Below are 19,609 nucleotides of genomic sequence, written 5' to 3'. Positions count from 1 at the left end.
TGTTTTTCTTAACGATTGTTCACAGCTTCCATTACGTGAAATGCAATAACTTTCATCAATTTGCCATCACAGTTCACAAAAATGAAATTTATCAAGAAATCAATTTTAAATCAGCCATCTGGCACTTTTTAAACAATGCTGAGGAAAAAGGATATATGCTGACCTATTCAAAATTCCACTTGAAAATTGCTTTTGCTTTTATTTAATGAAAAACAAAACGAAACGAAACAAAAAAACAAAAACAAAATCTAAGCAACTTCTATCTGCTATAATATTTGTTAAAAGTAAGAATGAATATAAAGACCCTGAAGGATGGGATAAAATAAATTTTGGGGTCACTAAATATCAGGATCATTTTTAAAATAGTAACTTTCCATGAACTTAGAATTCATCAATTTAGAGAAGGAATACAATTGAAACTTGGGAAATTTATTAAGGCAAATTATTTTTCACGTATTAATACTTTATTTGTATGGAAATAATTATACTAATCACGGTGTTAATAGTTATTAACTAATTAAATTATTCATTAAAGTATCTACTAGCACTAAGTTGATATTCAAGAAGATAATCTTAAATATTCCTAAAATGTTAGAGCATTAGATACATGAAGATAACTCAGAATACATAAATTTTCAGACTTGGAAACTGAGACCAGAGAGGTAACAGACTCTGCCCAACCCCATGCTGTTGGTTACTGTGAGGTGAAAAAGAAAAATGCTGTTCAACGCTGTCAACATCACACCACAGGTAACTGAATCTCAAAGTAAGTTAAGTCAAGAGATGTTGTGTAAAAGCCTGCATCACTATGTTAAGCCCTAAGAAGAAACAGGTGTAGAAAAAAATCACTAGTTTTCTTAAGCTGTCAGTGTGAAGAAGATAAACCTAAAACACTAAAAGTCAACATAAGGCTGAAATTTAAATGCAAGATATTAATTCAAAAAATAATAATACACAATTAGTTGTTATGGATTCCCATAAATGGAACCCTTTGGAAAGATAAATCACCATAGAATGTGGAGGAAATGGAAGTTGAACTGATTTTGAAGAATGGGGAGGGTTTAGAAGAACAGAAAGAAATAATACCCAGTGGCTCAGCAGGCTGAGGCAGGAGGATCACCAGTTCAAAGCCAGCCTCAGCAACAGCAAGGTGCTAAGCAACTCAGTGAGACTCTGTCTCTAAATAAAACACAAAATAGGGCTGGGGATGTGGCTCAGTGATGGGGTGTCCCTGAGTTCAATCCTTGGTACCAATAAAACAAAACAAACAACAACAAAATAACTTGTTGGATTGTCACTGGTATGGTAAAGTGATATCAATTAACATCAAGGTAATTAATGGAATATTACTCAGCAATTAAAGAGAATAAAATCATGGCATTTGCAGGTAAATGGATGGAGTTAGAGAAGATAATGCTAAGTGAAGTTAGCCAATCCCCAAAAACCAAATGCCGAATGTTTTCTTTGGTATAAGGAGGCTGATTCATAGTGGGATAGGGAGAGGGAGCTTGGGAGGAATAGATGAACTCTAGATAGGGCAGAGGGGTTGGAGGGGAAGGGAGGGGACATGGGGTTAGAAACGATGGTGCAAAGTACAGGTATGAAGACATGAATTGGTGTGAATTGTGTATACAACCAGAGATATGAAAAATTGTGCTCTATGGGTGTAATAAGAATTGTAATGCATTCCACTGTCACATATGAATAAAAAAAGAGCAATTAAATGTTTATCTGCCCTGATAAGCTGGAGAAAAAAATGAACTGGGAACTGTTAATATAATGCTTGATTTATTTAGTTATACCTCATTATTCCACAAAGAAAGGCAGCTTTAAAAAATATACAACATACACTGAATAAAATAAATGGTTTTAAAAATGACAAATCCAAGAGTAAAAATGCACACAGAGTAAAGCAGACTATGCAGACTAGAAGGTTGTCAGCTGGAGGTGAGTCGAGGCAAGATGGAGGGGGGAGAGGGGAGAGTGAACCCTTTCTAGCAGTTTCATGGTTTTTCATGCACTGGTTTCAAAATAAAACAAACCAACCAATTCTTGTAATGTATGAGAAGTTCAGCCTTTTTTAATGCTAAAACATGAGACAATTTGTCCTTCAAGTGCTCATAAAGAAGTCACTGAAATATAATTATGTCCAAAAAAAAAGTCACTGAAAGATGTCTTGGGTGATGGCCTATGGTTATAATGGATAATTTCTCATGGCCGTATTTCTCACTGGCTCTCGGGGTCAGACAGGATCATCATGCTGAGACACAATTCCATTATAACACTGTGGCCTACATGCCCAGCTCCACTTGCAGTATAAGAGTAAAATTCAGAACATGTACCATAGTAGAGACAAAAATCTACTGGTCACATACAGTGTGACAGACATGGGAATACTGTCATGAATAAAATGGCAATTCTCATAAAGACCACGAACATGCAAATGTATGTTAGATGGCCATAAATACTATGGGAAAGTAAAGCAGGAAAAAATGACAGAGAACATCCGGGCAGTGGAAAGTTGCTATTTACATACAACAGTCATCACAGAAGACACCTTTGACATGGTAACACATGGACAAAAACTGACATGATGTGAAGAAAGAAACTCTGAGCCTTCTGGGAGAGAAATGTGGCAGGCAGAGAGAACAGTTCCTGTAAGGGTCCCCAGAGAGAAGCTTGTCATGCTTGAACAAGACCACTGGCCAGAGAGAGGCAGGATGGGGATCTTAGGAAAATGAAGGAGCCAGAAACCAACCTCAGATCAAAAATAAGAAAAATTGAATTTGTACTGATTTTTTTTTTTTGGTAGGGGGTGGTTACTGGAAATTGAAGCCAAGAGTGCTTAACCACTGAGCCACATCTTCGGACCTTCTTATTTTTTATTTAAGTTCCTTAGGGCTTTGCTAAGTTGCTGAGGCTGGCTTTGAACTTGTGATCCTCCTGCCTCAGCCTCTGGAGCCCCTGAGATTGGTGTGCACCACTGCACCTGGCTTGTACTGATTTTTTTTTATTCCCTAAACAGTACAGTATAACAACTATTTGCATATCATTGGCATTGTATTAGGTAATACAACTAATCTAGAGATGTGTATGGGTTAATATGCAAATACTATAACATTGCATATTAAGTACTTGAGCATCCACAGAGTTGGGTATCTAAGGGGGATAATGAGGATGACTTATTAAAGCAAGAAAACTACTTTCATAATTTCCATCACTTAACTACTCATAGAATGTCCTAATTTTGCTTCTTGGTGGAACTTACATGAGTTTTTTAAAAATGCAAATTGCACCCTAAGTAACTGCCTCATCAAAATAATTTCTTATGTTTAACCTGAATGAATGCTGCAAGGCATCTAGCAAAGATGTTGTGCATGATTTTAAAGACAATCTGGCAATTGTGTGACAGCATAATCCACTGTCTATCAAGGGCACCTCCAAGTGTCAACAAAATTATTTCATCAATTTAGAGAGGTTGACATCTCTCCACTTTTCCATAGCAAGGGGTCATGTCTCCAGAATTCTGAAAAGTGGTATCAAATCACTTTGAGAAGTGAAGAGGAGGAGATTCAACACAAACCTGTTTTATGCCGTGAGAAATTTCTCTTAGGATGCCATCAAACCTGCTATCTCCTAACAGGTATTGAAGCACAGGGTCTTCAAGATTGTCATTAATTTGTTCCCTATTGAGTTCAGAGACCTCAATCCATTGTCAAATCCCCAGAAAAATATGACAAGTAAACAGCAATAAAAACAGCAAGTCCCAAAGTGACAGAAAACATATTAATGGTCAGTAAGACACCACCTTTGTCTAAAGGTCACCTACACTGTGAAGAAAATATTAGAATGAGAAAACTAGGCTTCTCATATCTGTCAAGAAGAAAAGTGACATAGAGAGATTAGGTGTCCAATGTAAGTTTACCAGCCATTAGTCAAATCATTAGTACAAAAATTTATGTAACATTAATTTATACACTTAACAGTCACATTTAAAAAAATACGGTGTGAAATTAAATGGAAACAATTACCTGCTCAGCCAATAATGAAGCTAAGCTTGAATATGCATCTGCAAACTCTGGGCCATATTTAATGGAATCCTTCAGAAGAGTGATAGCTTCTTCTTTCTTCTCCTGGGACCTATAGACAATAAGTGGGGCAGGGGCATCTTTTATTAATACTTTGCTTAAATCCTCTGATTAGACTTTAAAATCTCACTTCCTTTTAGCAAAGATTGCTCATTCATTCTGGATTTTATGGCCAATGAATCAAACTTGGCTGTCTCAAGGTGCTAACAGCTTCTTTCTGTCTCTGGATTCTCCTTTGGAAAGTGATATAAAGATGCAGGTTATTCACTCATTTTTCTACCTTCTACAATGCACTTTTGGGGAGTTTTACGTAATAGTTTTATGAGTTTGTGAACAAGAAATGCTGACCCTCAGAGGAGTAATTTTGGGGCCATTACCTAGGTGGCATGGGAAACAGTTTACCATGATGTGGAAGATGGTATGGGCGCCTGTTTCTGGCTGCACCACTTCTAGCTGTATTCCTAACAGTAGCTGAACCCCCGACCAGGGACAAGCCAGGCCAGACTGCCAGTGTTAATCTTTGGTTTTATATCTAAGGGAAGAAAAGTTTCACACATGAAATTAGAAAATACTGTGACCACTGATCAGCAAATAATAATGAGCTATTTTATCATATTTTTATTGAAAATGGGGACTGATTCAGTAATATGTACTGCAACTTCAGCAGAACTCCTCCACCAGTTATCAAAGGCCATGAGAGTGGCTTCTGCTATAACCCCCTACAGGTTCAGTCTCTGTAGGATGAAGTTATGTAGAGGGAAGTTGTTACCGTTTAGAAGCGAGGTGTCCCTGAAAAGCTCACATGTAAGACAACGCAAGAAGGTTTGGAGGAAAAATGATCCAGTCACACACCGACTTAATCCAATCAGTGAATTAATCTCCTGATGGAATTGAGTGGTAACTGAAGGCAGGTGGGGTGTCATTGGAGGAAGTAGAGCACTGGGGACATGGCTTTGGGGATATATTGGTATTTGACAATTGGAGACCTTTCGCATTCTCTGCTTCCTGATCATCATGTGAAGTGGTTCCCTCTGCCACACTCTTCTGCCATGATGTTCTGCTTCACCTTGAGCCCTGAGGAATCAAGTCTGCTGTCTATGAATTGAGACCTCTGAAACCATGAGCCCCTAAATAAACTTTTCCTCCTCTATAATTGTTTTGGTTGGGTCCTTTTAGTCACAGCAGTGAAAAAACTGACTAAAACAGAAGCTAATACTGACTCATGTATGAGTTCTTAAGCTGCCAGAAGCAGCTTGCAACAAGTTGATTTCACCTGGACGGGAGCTTCCTATGACAGATGGAGGGTTCGGGGGCCAGGGGATTCATGATTCCAATACAGACCTTGGATTTATGGGTTCAATTTAGTAAACATTTACCATTGTCTGTTCTATGCCAGGCACTTAGCTATTTCCCAAAAGAGGTGGTTTTCCATACTATCTACTTCTTGGGTTCTAGCTAACTCCTAATAGGATTCTCTGATGCACAGTCCTATCTTTGAAAACAAGTTGTTCAACACCTGTGTCCTTAAGTGAATGGTCCTTGGGATGTGGCTTTAAAATTGCAGGATTATAATAAATTTGTATTACATCTTTCTTAAAGCTTTCTTGTTGATTCATCCAGTCAACAAAAATTTCAAAATTCTCTTTACGTCTATGGAAGCCATTAGGATTACATATATTCAGGTTTCTATTCTAAACTATACCTTGAAGTAATTCTTCCATTTGCTCATTTTTTTAATGCAAATGTATGTTTTAATCCTGGTAATTTGACCATTGATTTTATGGTTAGCAGAACTCTTCCTCTGATGATTTCATAAATCTTTATAAATGTTAAATTTGGAAATCATCCTAAAGTCCAAAGGAAGATGCAGACTTAGAGGAGATGAAGGCTGAAATTAAGTCTCATAAGGCATTATTTAATCAGATACTCTTTAAAATAAGAAGAGGGAAAAATAACTACTGAAATGATAGTAAAGATTTAATGGTTTTCATTTGTCATAACTTATATCAGTTAAAATGGAAACTGAGACTTTTTACAAATGAACTCAGCAAGATTAATTACCACTTATCATGGTCTATGAATGCAAATACTTGAGGTTGTCCATTAACATTCATGTGACACAATGGAAAAGTTATCATCACAGTTATTCACAGGAACTCAGATTTCTTTGTGAAAAATGGTATCTCTAAAATTCCTTAAGGAACTTGTTGCTTTCAAGAAAAATGTTTCATCATGTGATCAGCTCAGTGATGAGAGTTTTATAATATGCAAAAACTCTGGCAGCAAGGATTCTTCCTCTTGGCTCTGTACTTTTGGATGATTCTGGTTTGTCTGGGAACTTTTGAGAATCACTAGACACCAAGGGTCAGACTAACAGATGTCACATGCCACTTTGACAGATACTTTGCAATGCTTTTTAAAGAAAGTCCAAACAATCCATAAGTAGTAATTTTGTTTTTGTTTCTACAAGGGAGACAAATTGAGAGTATATTTCTTCTACAGTCCTGTTGCTCACCATTTGGTGGGAACTTGTATCATAGGTATGCTTTTGGCATAATAATTTACAGCAGTTAATTCGTCCAAATAGAACTTTACAACATGATTACCATGTGAAATTTCAAACTGTTTCAGATTTTAGTAGCATTCTTTTTCATATACACCTTGTAGCACACGTTCCTCTGATAATTATCCCCTATTTAAACACAGGGGAGAGATTCCTATAGTACTATCAGACTGCTGCCATCAACAGTGCACCTTACTCTGTCTGCTTGTTAACACCTCAGTTCACACTTTTATTTTACACATTTGCTTCTAGTTACTCTTTCTTCTCTTTGTACTACATGCAGACAATTCAAAGAAAGTTTTCTATGAGGACTGCTTTCAACATTGTCCTTGAGGTAGAAATCTTCATTAATGCTCAATTGCCTACAGATAGAAAATATCAAAACTCTCTACAATCTGGTTCTGACTGACATTCCACAAACACCCTGGGACCCACTATTCCAACCAGACTGGGTGGATTTTGGCATATCTTCTATTGAACCTAAGAGATCACCTGCTCCATTGATTCTTCATCTTCACAGTAACTTAAAGTCACCTGGGTGTGCTTTAAACAGACCTTCATGTTCTGAGGAAGCCCTCCATATGAATATGATCACCATCCACATTTGAGTATTATGAATATACCAACCTCCCTCATTTATAGTGATGAAAGTGAGACTCCGAGAGCCTCAAGGAATGTCTGGTCCCGAGCAAAGAGGAAGGACCTGCCCCAGGTCTTGTCCCTCTCTGCCTGGTGTCCTTACCATAGCACTTCACAGAGGGCCTTTCCCTCCTCCCCACTTAACTTCTGGTTCCCAGTGAAGCCTTCCCTGACTTGCCTGGCTCAAAGCACTGTCCTCTCATCAAAGATCCTAAGCCCATAACATGATTAGAAAAAAGAAATAAAGAAGGTCTGTGTATGTGTATCTATCTCTATATCTACACAGGTCAAGTATTTTTAAATCTGAAAACCTGAAATCCAAAATGCTCCAAAATCATAAGCTTTTTGATTTTCAGATGTTTGGACAAGAGATTCTTAACTCGTAAAGCCTATGCAAGTATTTAAAAAATCCTAAGAACTAGAAAAACTAATGTACTTCTTCTGGTCCCAAGCATTTGGACAAGGGATACTCAACCTATATCTTTATCAATTCTATATCTATGTCTATCTATATCTATACATATATATTACCTTTCTTATACACACATATATATGTGCTACATATATATATATATATTTAACGGAGACACGTACACACACATATATACAGTCAGTACTTTCCAGGCTCTGAAGCAGCTTATGTACCCTGACTACACAGCAGTTAAAAGCACAAGCTCAAAGACCAGGTCTGGGCTCTGACTCTACTTCTACCATTTACCAGCTTAGGCAAATTGTCTGACTTCTCTGTGTGTCAGGTACACAGTAGATACTATATCCATTTTGGCTTTTTTGTTAAGTGCTTAACCACTGTTGGCTTTTATTAGTTCAATTAATGTTTCTAAAATCACCTACTGAAAACTAGCTCCTCCCCCTTTTTTGTTGTTTAGAAAAAATTTAGGTTAAATATCAGAGTAACTTTTCTTTGTGTACTTATTAGCACAACCCGGGATGTGCTAATATACCTAAATCTTCGGTGTCTATCAAGTGGAAAGTGACACCAGTAACAGAATCATTCCCCCGGGCAGGCTTACTCTAAGGCAAATGTCGAGGTAAGCAGGCCTAAAAAGAATTCAGAAACTACTTAGCTGCCACATGGGCCACAGAAAGGAGCAGATCAGCATTTTTCAGGGTGATGATCACAGATGAGTGCTCAGGCAAGAAAGAACCAAGGCATTTGGAATCTCTTCCTTAGCTGGCAAGGAAGTTTTTCATAAAAGAAAGATTTAGACAGTTATTTCCATGTACAAAGGAGGTGGGCATCACAGGAGAGGCAGAAAATTTCAAATAGTGTGAACTTGCTTAATAATGGGAATTACCAATATACTTGAATTGTACAGATCACCCCTAGGCCAGCATTAGACAGTACTGAAATTTCCCAATGTGTTCATTTTGGCTCTATAAGAAATAATTTAGGAAACTCAACAGCCTATTATCAGTATAAGTCTTATCTATATGAGACTACTTCCTTAGCCATTTGAAATGAATTGACAGGTCAATCCAAAAGAGGAAAAAAAATATTAAAATAACATTTTTTGTCTAAACTAACCAAGCATGTGATATAGGGTACCATGTCTACATGTGTTTTCTCAGAATTCTTTAGAAAACCACCTGAATTAATCAGGTCATAATTTGTGAACAAGTAGATAAAATCAAACCTCAGTACACACCCTGTGCAACTAGCCAAGGACACACTATGAGTATGGAGTCATGAAAAGAACACTGTGAATTCCTTTGGGAATTCATGTGACACGAAGGCCTTTCTGAGCTTCTGTTAGGGGGTTCCACTGGCATGGATGAAACTATTAGGGTCCCCATTTAGGTAAGATAACAGGTAAGAGGTAGCCTATCTCTTTTGCCCCTCTATCTCTATTGCTCCTCAGCACACCCTGAACTTCTTTGTCTGCCATATGCAGTTACTGGTTGATAAATGGTGATCATCCATGACCTAACCTATTTTATCTGTACTTCTCTCTTAGATTGATACTGCTAGAAGTTTAGTGCTTAAAAATTCCTAGGTGTTGCCAGGCACGGTGGCACATGCCTGTAATCCCAGTGACTTGGGAAGCTGAGGCAGGAGGATCTTGAGTTCAAAGCCAGCCTCAGCAATGGTGAGACGCTAAACAACAGTGAGACCCTGTCTCTAAATAAAATACAAAATAGGGCAGGAGATGTGGCTCAGTGATTGAGAGCTCCTCAGTCCAATCCCTAGTACCCACCCCCACCCCTGTAAAAAAAATTTCTAGGTGTTTAGTAAAATGCAGAATCTCGGGTCTTCTAAGATGTAGTGGATCTTAGGTGGGGACCAGGAATCATTATTCTTAGCTCCTCAGGCAATTCTGTTGAAGATGGTCTTTAAGAACATGGCTGCCCTGACTTGTATGTGGGATTCACCTATCAATAAAACACTAAATATAACAGGATGCTGAAGGCTAAAGAGGGAGAAAGAAACCCATGGGACCACCTGAACTGAAGGAAAAGGTAGCTGTGGCCTGCTGAACTGCCCGCCAAGAAACACTTCTGCCTGCCAAGGGAGGTGAGGAGGCTGGATGGGGGCAGGTGGGGAACTCTGCAATTGGAAGAGGCATTTTCCTTTCCTAGGAGCTCAATTGTGAATGTACACTGTGGATACATGTTCTCTATCCTGTTATCCATGTAAGCATCATAACAGAAATAAAAACCTTCTAATATTTTGCTGCAAAACTCAGCTCTTTTTAAGTTTCCCAGAGGAACTTCCAAAAGGCTAAAATTCCCGAGAATGGGTTCCTGGGACCCATAACATCTTCGTCACTGATTTCATGAAAGAAACATTAAGCAGAAATTAGATCCTGTTCAAAACGTGCAAATTTTGACATTAAACATTTGTAGTTTCACAGGGAATTTTCCCTTTGGTTATACAGCAGTGAAACTGTTTTTCCTGTGAGTTAAGTAAAAACATTTGCCTCCTCTCACTTTCCTGGCTCTATCTCAATGACAGAGATTTAGCAAAAGCAAATAAGGCTTTGCCACATTTTCTTTCAGTAATTAAGGACCTGTTAGGTTTGTCAATTCAGAAAACTTTTTGGATTCCTGTCTAGAATCTTATGACACATTCATTTAAACTGAAAGCAGATGCTTGCTTTAAAAAAAAGTCTTGACATTTGGGGAGAATTGAGGAAATGCCAGTAACAGAAATAAATGGATTTGGCGATCCACTTGGCAGCAATAAAATTTCTCATTAACCACAGTGTGAACTTGGAGCACTGGGCAGCCTCTTATTTACTATTCCTTTGTTCGGGTATTTTGTTGTTGTGTTATTGGATCCAGAAATGATCTCTCTCACAAATGAAAAAGCTTATGATATTCTTTTTTCTTTCTTTCTTTTCTTGGCAGACAGATTTTTACTAGCTCTTCCAAAGAATTGAATTGTGAAAGTCAAGTTGTAAATGTCTGACTGAGATGATCTTTTTAAAGCACACATTTTTCCATGGCCCTAGTGTCTTTCCTATTCATAAAGAGAAGAAAACAGGGTACACTCTGTATAGCTTTAGGTTCAGGTCCTGGGCAGTTCAGTGGATACACAGCACCTAGTTTACTGGGTCACCCTAGTTTTTCTGCTGGGTTTTTCCACAGATGTGAACACACAATGGTCTGGAGAACTCATTCATGGGATAGTGAGGAATAAAAAAGAATTTCTTTCCAATTCACAATCATACTCATTATAGCTAAAATTCAGGGAGCAGATTACTACCCCCTGGCTCCTGGCCCCCCAAACTGGAAGCTGAGGAGTGAATAGATAGAAAATTCTGGCCCATCTAGTCATTCAGCAGCAGAAATGGGCCTGGGCTTACAAAAGACCTCACATGGGCTGGCACAGAGAGGGTCCCAGGAATGCTAGTCCTGATTCTTCTTTACTCCTTTGGAACCTCTCTTGACATCTTCATTGTCCGCTCTGCACCCGAGCCACAAGACACCTGACCACTGTGGCTTTGTTCATGCACATGTGGAGTTAGTTCTGTGCCACAGGGACACAGAGGTGGGCTGGAAAAAAATAGCCCCAAACCAGTGTCACTCCTGAGCTCAAAATTAGTCCCAAGACAGCATCACTTCCAGGTACAAAACTAGTTCTAAGTCAGCATTATTTTTAAGTACACACAAATCAATCCGCTAAACCCAAGAAGAGATTGGAAGAATCCATAAAAACAATGCTCCCTGGTTGGGACCTGAAAGAGAAGGCAGTTGAGAAAATCCCAGTTTAGCCAGAATCATTTGCCCCTTAGCTGAAAGGATGCTTTGATGATATGGTTTAATGCACGTCCTGGGTTTCAGGCTCAGGCTGACTGCCTCACCAGCTGATGACTTGGATTAGATGCTTCATCCCTAGGAGCCTCTGTGGCGGAGTTTGTGAAGTGTGCATATTAATCTATCACCCCAAGTCGTTGTGAGGGAGGAATAAACAGCATAGGTGGTGTGATTCACAGAGGAGGATACAATAAATGTGAGCTCCCCACTCACCAGCCAGATTCCCACCCGCAATTTCAACCAGAAGCTTCACCGACTGATTTCTCAGCAAAGGCAGGATGCTGTTACAATACACGCCCTGCCTCTGAAGAGAAACGGACTTTCAAGTTCTTTGGTTGTCTTTTATTTACACTTCAGTCAGGAGACTAGAAATCTGTATTCCTCCATAAAGCCACAGTACTGCAGCTAGAGAGCTCTGTGGGATCACCTGGTCCTCTCATCTTAAAAGAGAAGGAATCTGAGACTCAAAGAAGTTGACGACTGCCTAAAACTGTTAAACTGCACGGGTAACAAATGCTTTATGTAACCGATTCATTGTTAATTTTCTACCAAGAAGCTGAGCTTCCAATCGGAAAAGAGAAATTATGTCCCTGCGTTGAAAATAATTAAGACTAGCTAAGCCTTACTTCATGTTTAGTGGGTGTTAGGTCCTATGTTAACTGCATTACAATACTTGGTAATCCTGAAGGACATGGTTACTGGTATTATCTCCAGTATACACGTGAATAATCAGAGGAAATGCGAGATAAAATTGTTTCCCAAGGTCATACATGAATATGCAGCGGAGCTAAGATTCAAACTCACCAACTTCTATCAGCTGCTAGTCCTGAAAGGGCACACAGGGGCCAGGAAGGCAGCAGCATGCTGTGAGAGGGAGCACAAGATGCAGAGGTCCCACCTCACAGCTTAGAGGCTTCTGACCCTCTCCTAGCCAATTCCCTGTGTGTAATAGGAGAGTGACAGTGTCTGTCCTCCAACTGACCCAGATGAACAAGTTCATGAGGCATGAGGAAGTCCTGTGTCACTGTCAGGTACTGTCAGGTGCTATGTCACTGTCAGGTACTGTTGTTCCTTTCACTTGGAGGAGGAGGGTGGCAGGAAGGTGAGGGCAGAGAGCTCTGCCATGCTTCCTGGCAGATAAGTGATGTGGCCTGAGAGCGTGAGGTGGGGGCACTGGGGTGTCTGCAGAAGGCAGAGATAGGAGGGAGGCTGGCAGACTTGAAAAGGAGTGTCCAGGAATGGAGCTTCACCTGCCCACGTGCTTCCTGGGACAGACCCTGCCGGCACAGGCAGGTGTGTACTCAACCTGAGGAAACAAAGATGGAGCACATTCCTCTCTGGGCCCTTCTGGCTTCTCTTCCTGGCCTATATAGAGCATTTTTAGACTTGAAAGTCCTTTGATCATCTTCAACAACCTATATACCAAATTTAGCTCCTGTGTAAGGGCAAAGTGGATCTCCCACTGGGTTTAAGATAAATAGTTGAGGTGCCTGAAATTCTAAAGTTAAGACATTGTGTGCAGAAAGAAATTTCTAATAATTATCCACATGACTCTTATACATTAATTGAATGATTCCTTCTTTAACATATATCTCAAGTAATTCTGCAGCAGAGGGGCTTAAATAAAAGGGACTAGATTACAAACGAATCTGGGAAAGATTAGGTGAGCAGAGGAGCAGGGAAAAAGATTTTCAGGACATGGGAGACTACTGAAAACTCTTATAATTGACAAAGTAGTCTGGCCTGTTTAATTATCTTCTGCTAGAAATATTTATGTACAGAAAGAAAATGACATTCCAATTCCTTGAAAAGAATGTAAACAAAACCTGGGGGTTCCTTAGAGCTTGCTTTCACCCACAGTGCTTCCTGTGTAGCTCTGTCCTCACGCAGCAGGGTTTATGGCAGCCATCAGAGAAAAAAAAGATTGAGGAAAGAATACTTTCCTTGCAAACCATGCATGGATTTAAAACTACTCAGCCTTTATTCATTAGTAATCGTGGTATGAATGAGTGTAGGTGTGGAGGAAAGAGACAAAAAATATTTTAACAATTAGCAATCTGTTTATATATAAATAACTTTCAAATCATGGAGATGCAGGAAAACATCAAATTCATTTGGACAGGAACTAATTATAAAATAATAAAAATGTAAATGAAACTACATTTAAAGAAGTCTAACTTTATGGCCTTGGTAACTGTCTTAGTAAATGTAGTTTGGTGGGTTGAGTTTTTCTCACACGGTGACAAGCGGTCCACGGAGCTGGTGTCTGGGTTTACACAGATGTGAGAAGAGCAGAAAATGCAAAGGACAATGGCAGGATTACGGAAAGTTCTGAATGCTAAGATGCTTGGACTCTGTATGCACACGCGATGGACATAAAATGAATTTCTCAGGGGTCTCAAAGTTTATAAGAAGGATGGAAGAAGACTAGATGTTAGATACAGAAGAACAAAATGGTGCAGTATAATATAAGCAATGAAAAAAAAAGAGCTTCAAAACAGAAGGAGGCCTACAGTGTCAGATTCTTCACTTCAGAGGAAGTAGGGCGGAAGAACTGGAGAGCAGCCCCACCAGAGAGCTGTGTGAACAGGTGGGGAGAAAGGAGAAGCACCGAGTGCCAACAGCGCCTCTTGCAATTTTATCAGAGTTCAGAGAACAACTTAAGGAAGTAGCTCCTCTAAGGAGGATTTCCCAGGGCAGTCTGGGGAATGAGGAAGTTTGTGGAATGGGAAGAATTTGGACCTAGGAGAGAGCCCATGATAATGGTGGAGGGAGGAGAGAAAAAGAGAAAGAAAACACATGGATTTTATAGCAATGACTACCAATGGCTGAAATAAAGAAGATAAACAGGCACCATCTGTTAATAAGGACATGGAGCAAATGGGTCTCTCACTGTGTCCCATGGAATGAAAATGTAACAAGTACTTTGGAGAACTGTTTAACAACTTCTTAAAATATGAAAGACATATCTACCCACAATTCTACTTCTGTGTATTTACCCCCCCCCCCCCCCCCCGCAAAATGGAAGTATACAGAATGGGACACGAATATTCATAACAGTTTCACTCCTAACAATCAACACCAAAAATAAACCAAGTATCCGCCCACAGGAATATGAATGCTCAAATTACAGCATATGAATACAGTGGAATGCTACTCAGCAATAAAAAAAAAAAAACCCATGGAACAAAATAAATAAGACTCAAAAATTACACTATATGAAAGAATACAGAGATGTCAATAGTACATATTAAACACTCACTTATGGAAGAAGTTCTAAAATAGACTGAATTAATTTATGGTGGAAAAAGAAAATCAGAATAACCATTGCCTTGGAGGAGAGAAGATTTACTGGAAAGAGATTTGAAGGTCTCTCTGGGGTGGTAGAAATTACCCATGTTATTTGTGGTAATTGTAAAACTTCATCCCGACCACTTAAGACGTGTATACTTTATTCCCTGCTAAGTATGTCTTGATTAAAAAAAAAAAAAACCCACAAAGACACAGGTATAAACACTAGCCTCATTAGGGTAAGGTAATTCTATCCAACAAAAGAGCAAATGCAGAAGGACATGCAAATATTTTAAGGTAGGGAGAAAAGAAGCTGTAATAATTTTCAGCCCAAGTGAAGGGATGATGTCACCTTCTGCGTGTATGTGCACAGGACACTGAAGAAGGGAACAAAGGACAAAGCAATAGGGAAACAGGAGCTTTCGTAAAAGAACACAGGGGATAAGTATCTAATAGCTCTTAACTTCCATCCTGTTTTTGATTTTGGGTTTTTTCCCATGATGCTCTCTTCAGAGTTTTGTGAGGATCCTGTGTTGTTCTCCTCCTACATGTGACAGACTGGATGATGATCTGAGGCGTGCTTTCCACAGAAGTAGACACCACTTCTTGGGCAAGGCGGCGGTAGTGGCAAAAAATTGTCTTACACATTTACCAGGATTTGTGGTCTCCAAAGCTCAACCCTAACTAATAAATCTTACTCAGTAACTGGGCAAAAAGGGGGACTAAAAAATATTTTTTAAAGTTTCATATCCTGAAGGCAGTGATCATGAGGAAAAAAACAAAACAAACAAACAAAACATTGAGCAATACTGGTTTAGGGAAAACAAAATACAGACAATGGGGTGTTTTAGGTCACCCTGATCAAGCCAGTTAATGATAATCAAGGTGTGAAAGAGGCATGTCACACATTCTTAAAATATATCAGATGTATCAGAGATGGGATTATAAATTATGAACATAAAAATCAGAGAACAGAAACGTGGTGGCACATGCCTGTAATCCCAGTGGCTCGGGAGGCTGAGGCAGGAGGATGTTGAGTTCAAAGCCGGCCTCAGCAATGGCGAGATGCTAAGCAAGAGTGAGACCCTGTCTCTAAATAAAATACAAAATAGGGCAGGAGATGTGGCTCAGTGGTTGAGTGCCCTCGAGTTCAATCCCCTGGTATCCCTTCTCCTAAAAAAAAAAAAAAAAAAAAAAAAATCAGAGAACAGAGATTCTAAGGACAGTATGGAATAGGCTTGAGCAAATAAGAGGAGAATAATACCACAGAAGGTAAAGAAGACAACTGAGCACAGAGAAGAGCTAGGAGGTGATAGGTCACAATTACAACCCCTTTGAAGTAGTAAGGAGAGAGTTGGAGAAAGAGAGGGTGAGCAGAGGTAAGGGGTCCAGGTCAAAGAAGAATGTTTCAGAATTTAGGTACTAGAGAACCAAAAGGTCTGCATGGTTAGAAAGTGGCAGGGCCATGTTGGTGAATGACCACTGTGGAACAGAAATGAAGTGCGCTGGAGAGAAGGAAGCAGGAGAACTGGGTGATCACCAGAATTACTGAACTAATGAAGATGGTAGTGTAGGTTGGCAAGTGCCAGTCACTGCCCTGGAGCTCCAGAGCCTGATAGTCTAGAAGAATGTACAAAATAGTGCTGATTGGTAGTGTTGAGGACAGACGTGGTTAACTGAGCTTTACAAAGCTGCGAGATGGGGGCTGGGGTTGTGGCTCAGTGGTAGAGCGCTCGCCTAGCACAGGTGAAGCACTGGGCTCAATTCTCAGCACTGTATAAAAACTAAATAAAGATATCTTGTCCATCTACAACTAAAAATATTTTTTAAAAAAAGCTGCAAGATGGGGACAAGACAGATATGAGACCGACAGAGATGAGGGGAAGAAAAGTGTAGTGGGTTGGGACCAGAGATAAGGGGGAAGTAACCTGAGGACTACCAGGTCACCATGGGTGTGGTTGGGGAGCACAGCACTTGCCACTCACAGGTGATGTTCTCAGGTGGCAGTAAGGGCTTTGTAAAGCATTCTTTATCCATTGAACTGGTATTTTGCGCACTCTGGAGCTGCAGTTAAAAAATGGAGGACAGAATTATCTTGAATGTATAAAATTTTGTTTCATGGAAGAAAAAAAAAAAGGTGTGTGGCTAATACCAACATGGTGAGGAAGCATATCCTAAACATTCAAATTTATTATAAAGATAATAGTATCCTTGTTTTTGGGTCCTAGACTTCTTTAGAAGTTCCATTTTCTTCAGGAACAGTGTAAAAATGTATGTTGTCATCAAATTCATTTATATAGTTCAATTATTGGATATTCTATTACATTTTTCCCTCTTAGTTTTGATTAACAGGTTTATTCTAACACCCCTATCCTTGAATGTGAATGGCAGGTAGTGGTGGTAATGGGGAGGTATGACCTGATTCTTTAACAAGTTCTTTTAATCTTCTGCTTTAGTAACAAGCAACTATTTAATCACTCACAGGAATATTTTCCTATATCTCTAATTTAAATATTCTATTACATTCTCTTGAGCCATCAGGGACTTCTGCTCTGTTCATCTATAAAGTTTTCATGCTATTCTTACAAATTATTTTCTTTTCTCTTGCCTTCCCCCACTCCTCCTCTTCCTCCTCCTCCTTCTTCTTCTTTTTGGATGTTTTAGGTTCTAAGCAAAGCCAACAATAATTAATAGAAATTAAGAATGCTGGCACGGAAAGCTGGTCCTTATCAATCTCTCACGCTGTAAATGTGCTGCACAGAATCATAATAGGTTAGCTTCCAAGTCCCATGAAAAGGCATGAAAGAGGCCAAATATATTTGGATAACACTCAGTAAAGTCTACTGCTGTGAAAAGCTGTCTGTCATATAATTCCAAGAATTCAAATGAGTTGCTGCAATATTGCCAGGATTCTCTGACAGAATCACATCTTATTTAGACCTTCTGGCCTGAACAAAGTCTCATATTTCTCTCAAAGTCAAGATTATTAAATGTCTATACTGTTCAATATAATAGCTACTGACCATATGTTGCTGTTGCACATTTAAAATACAGCTAGCCTGAGATAGACAGCTAAGCTGAGACAGACTATAAGTGTAAAACAGATACTAGGTTTCAAAGACTTAGTATAAAGAAGAATGCATTAATATTTTAAATTTTATGATAAATTTAAAATTTTTAAAAATATTAACTACATGATAAAATCATAATTGGGGTTAAATAAAACGTATTATTAAACTTTCTCTTACTTTTTTATGCTTTAAAATATGGCTTCTTGAGAATTTTAAATTACTTGCTTGACTCCTTGTATTTTTACTGGGCTGCTCTAGGCTCTCTGCAGTTTAGAGCTGGGCCACAAGGAGGCACTAAAGTATGGTGCTTAAGGTCAGGGGTACCAGGTCAGACAGACCCAAGTTCCATTCTTTTGCCTTATGGAAGAGGAACCTTGTCACATAATCTTCCAATCTTAAGATCCTTGTTTATAAAACAAGAATAATGACACAGCTTTCCTCTTAGAGCAAATCTAAGCTGCTTGATAACTTAGGTTCTTAGAATGAGCATTAACTTCTAGATTATTAAAAAGAAAAGATACAGTTCTAAAAAGTGAATTGTAATAATTCCAACATTATCTCAAGAGACAAAGAGGGCATAAATCTTAAATAGTAAAATAGATCATGTCATACCATATTTAGAATATTCTTATTCTTTTCTTGCTTTTGACCCATTGCCATTGGTTCAGAAATATATTAAGGTACGTAGAAGTAAAGTTCGGAGCTATCTAAATGTAGATTAGCCCTGCTGTTTTCCGGGTCACCTTTCTCTGTCACTGGGCAATGCAATTTCAGCATCATAAACCAACTTTACTATTTCCTTAGGAAAGACAGTTAGGCAATTGCATGCCATTAAATAGTTTAATATTGTGCAGTTTGGGGTCATAGAACTATTTGAGAAATACAGGGAATAGAAAGCAAATAGGACAAGGAATCCAAAGAGAGGGATTCAATCCTAGGTTGGCCACAGCCCAGATAAAGGTCTTGAGAGTTTTCTAGAGTCCTGTTTTTTTCACCTATAAAACAGGGATAAGGATGATAATACCATGTAGAATGAAGGTAATATGTAAATATTAGCTATTAACATTACTTTAATCCACTGAGATTAATCTCAACCTCTGGGATGGCTGGTGTGCACCTGTGCGCCTGGCCTGATTTGTTATTATTTTTAAAGGAAGCTTCCTAGTAGCAGTGATTTTTTTCTTTTTTTCCTGCTGCAGTTGTACCTCTCTTCATTCTCAGTTGGTTTTCATCATTCTCAGTTTTTGTCAGACTTTGACAATGTCAACTAATTTAAAAAGCAAAGTTTATTAATTTATTGTTGATCTATATTTTATTTCTTTCACTTTATTTGATAGTATTCTCTTGATTTTGTGTTCCAATAGATGGATAAAGCCATTCTTTTTTTGTGTGTCGGCGGGGATACCGGCGATTGAACTCAGGGGCACTCAACCATTGAGCCACATCCCTAGCCCAATTTTTTTTTTTTTTTTTTTTTAGAGAGAGAGAGAACTTTAATATTTATTTTTTAGTTTTCGGCAGACACAATATCTGAGGATCAAACCCAGGCCACATGCATGCCAGGCAAGCGCGCTACGGTTTGAGCCACATCCCCAGCCCCCTAGCCCGATTTTATATTTTATTTAGAGACAAGGTCTCACTGAATTGCCATTGCTGAGGTTGGCTTTGAAATTGTGATC

At 38.9% G+C, this 19,609-nt stretch overlaps 1 protein-coding gene across 1 annotated transcript in view; it reads right to left on the bottom strand.

The window, feature by feature from the left end:
• Positions 1-19,609, bottom strand: part of Tmtc1 (transmembrane O-mannosyltransferase targeting cadherins 1) — a 267,820-nt gene that overhangs the window by 34,439 nt on the left and 213,772 nt on the right. Inside the window, exon 13 of the mRNA XM_071610020.1 lies at positions 4,032-4,140. Coding sequence (XP_071466121.1) covers positions 4,032-4,140 — 109 coding nt within the window. The remainder of the gene's footprint in view (positions 1-4,031; positions 4,141-19,609) is intronic.

The sequence above is a fragment of the Marmota flaviventris genome, chromosome 3 (genome assembly GCF_047511675.1).
Source record: "Marmota flaviventris isolate mMarFla1 chromosome 3, mMarFla1.hap1, whole genome shotgun sequence".
Lineage (NCBI taxonomy): Eukaryota > Metazoa > Chordata > Mammalia > Rodentia > Sciuridae > Marmota > Marmota flaviventris.
The sequence above is the reverse complement of the archived record's forward strand: the minus strand, read 5'-3'. Positions and strand labels throughout refer to the sequence as shown.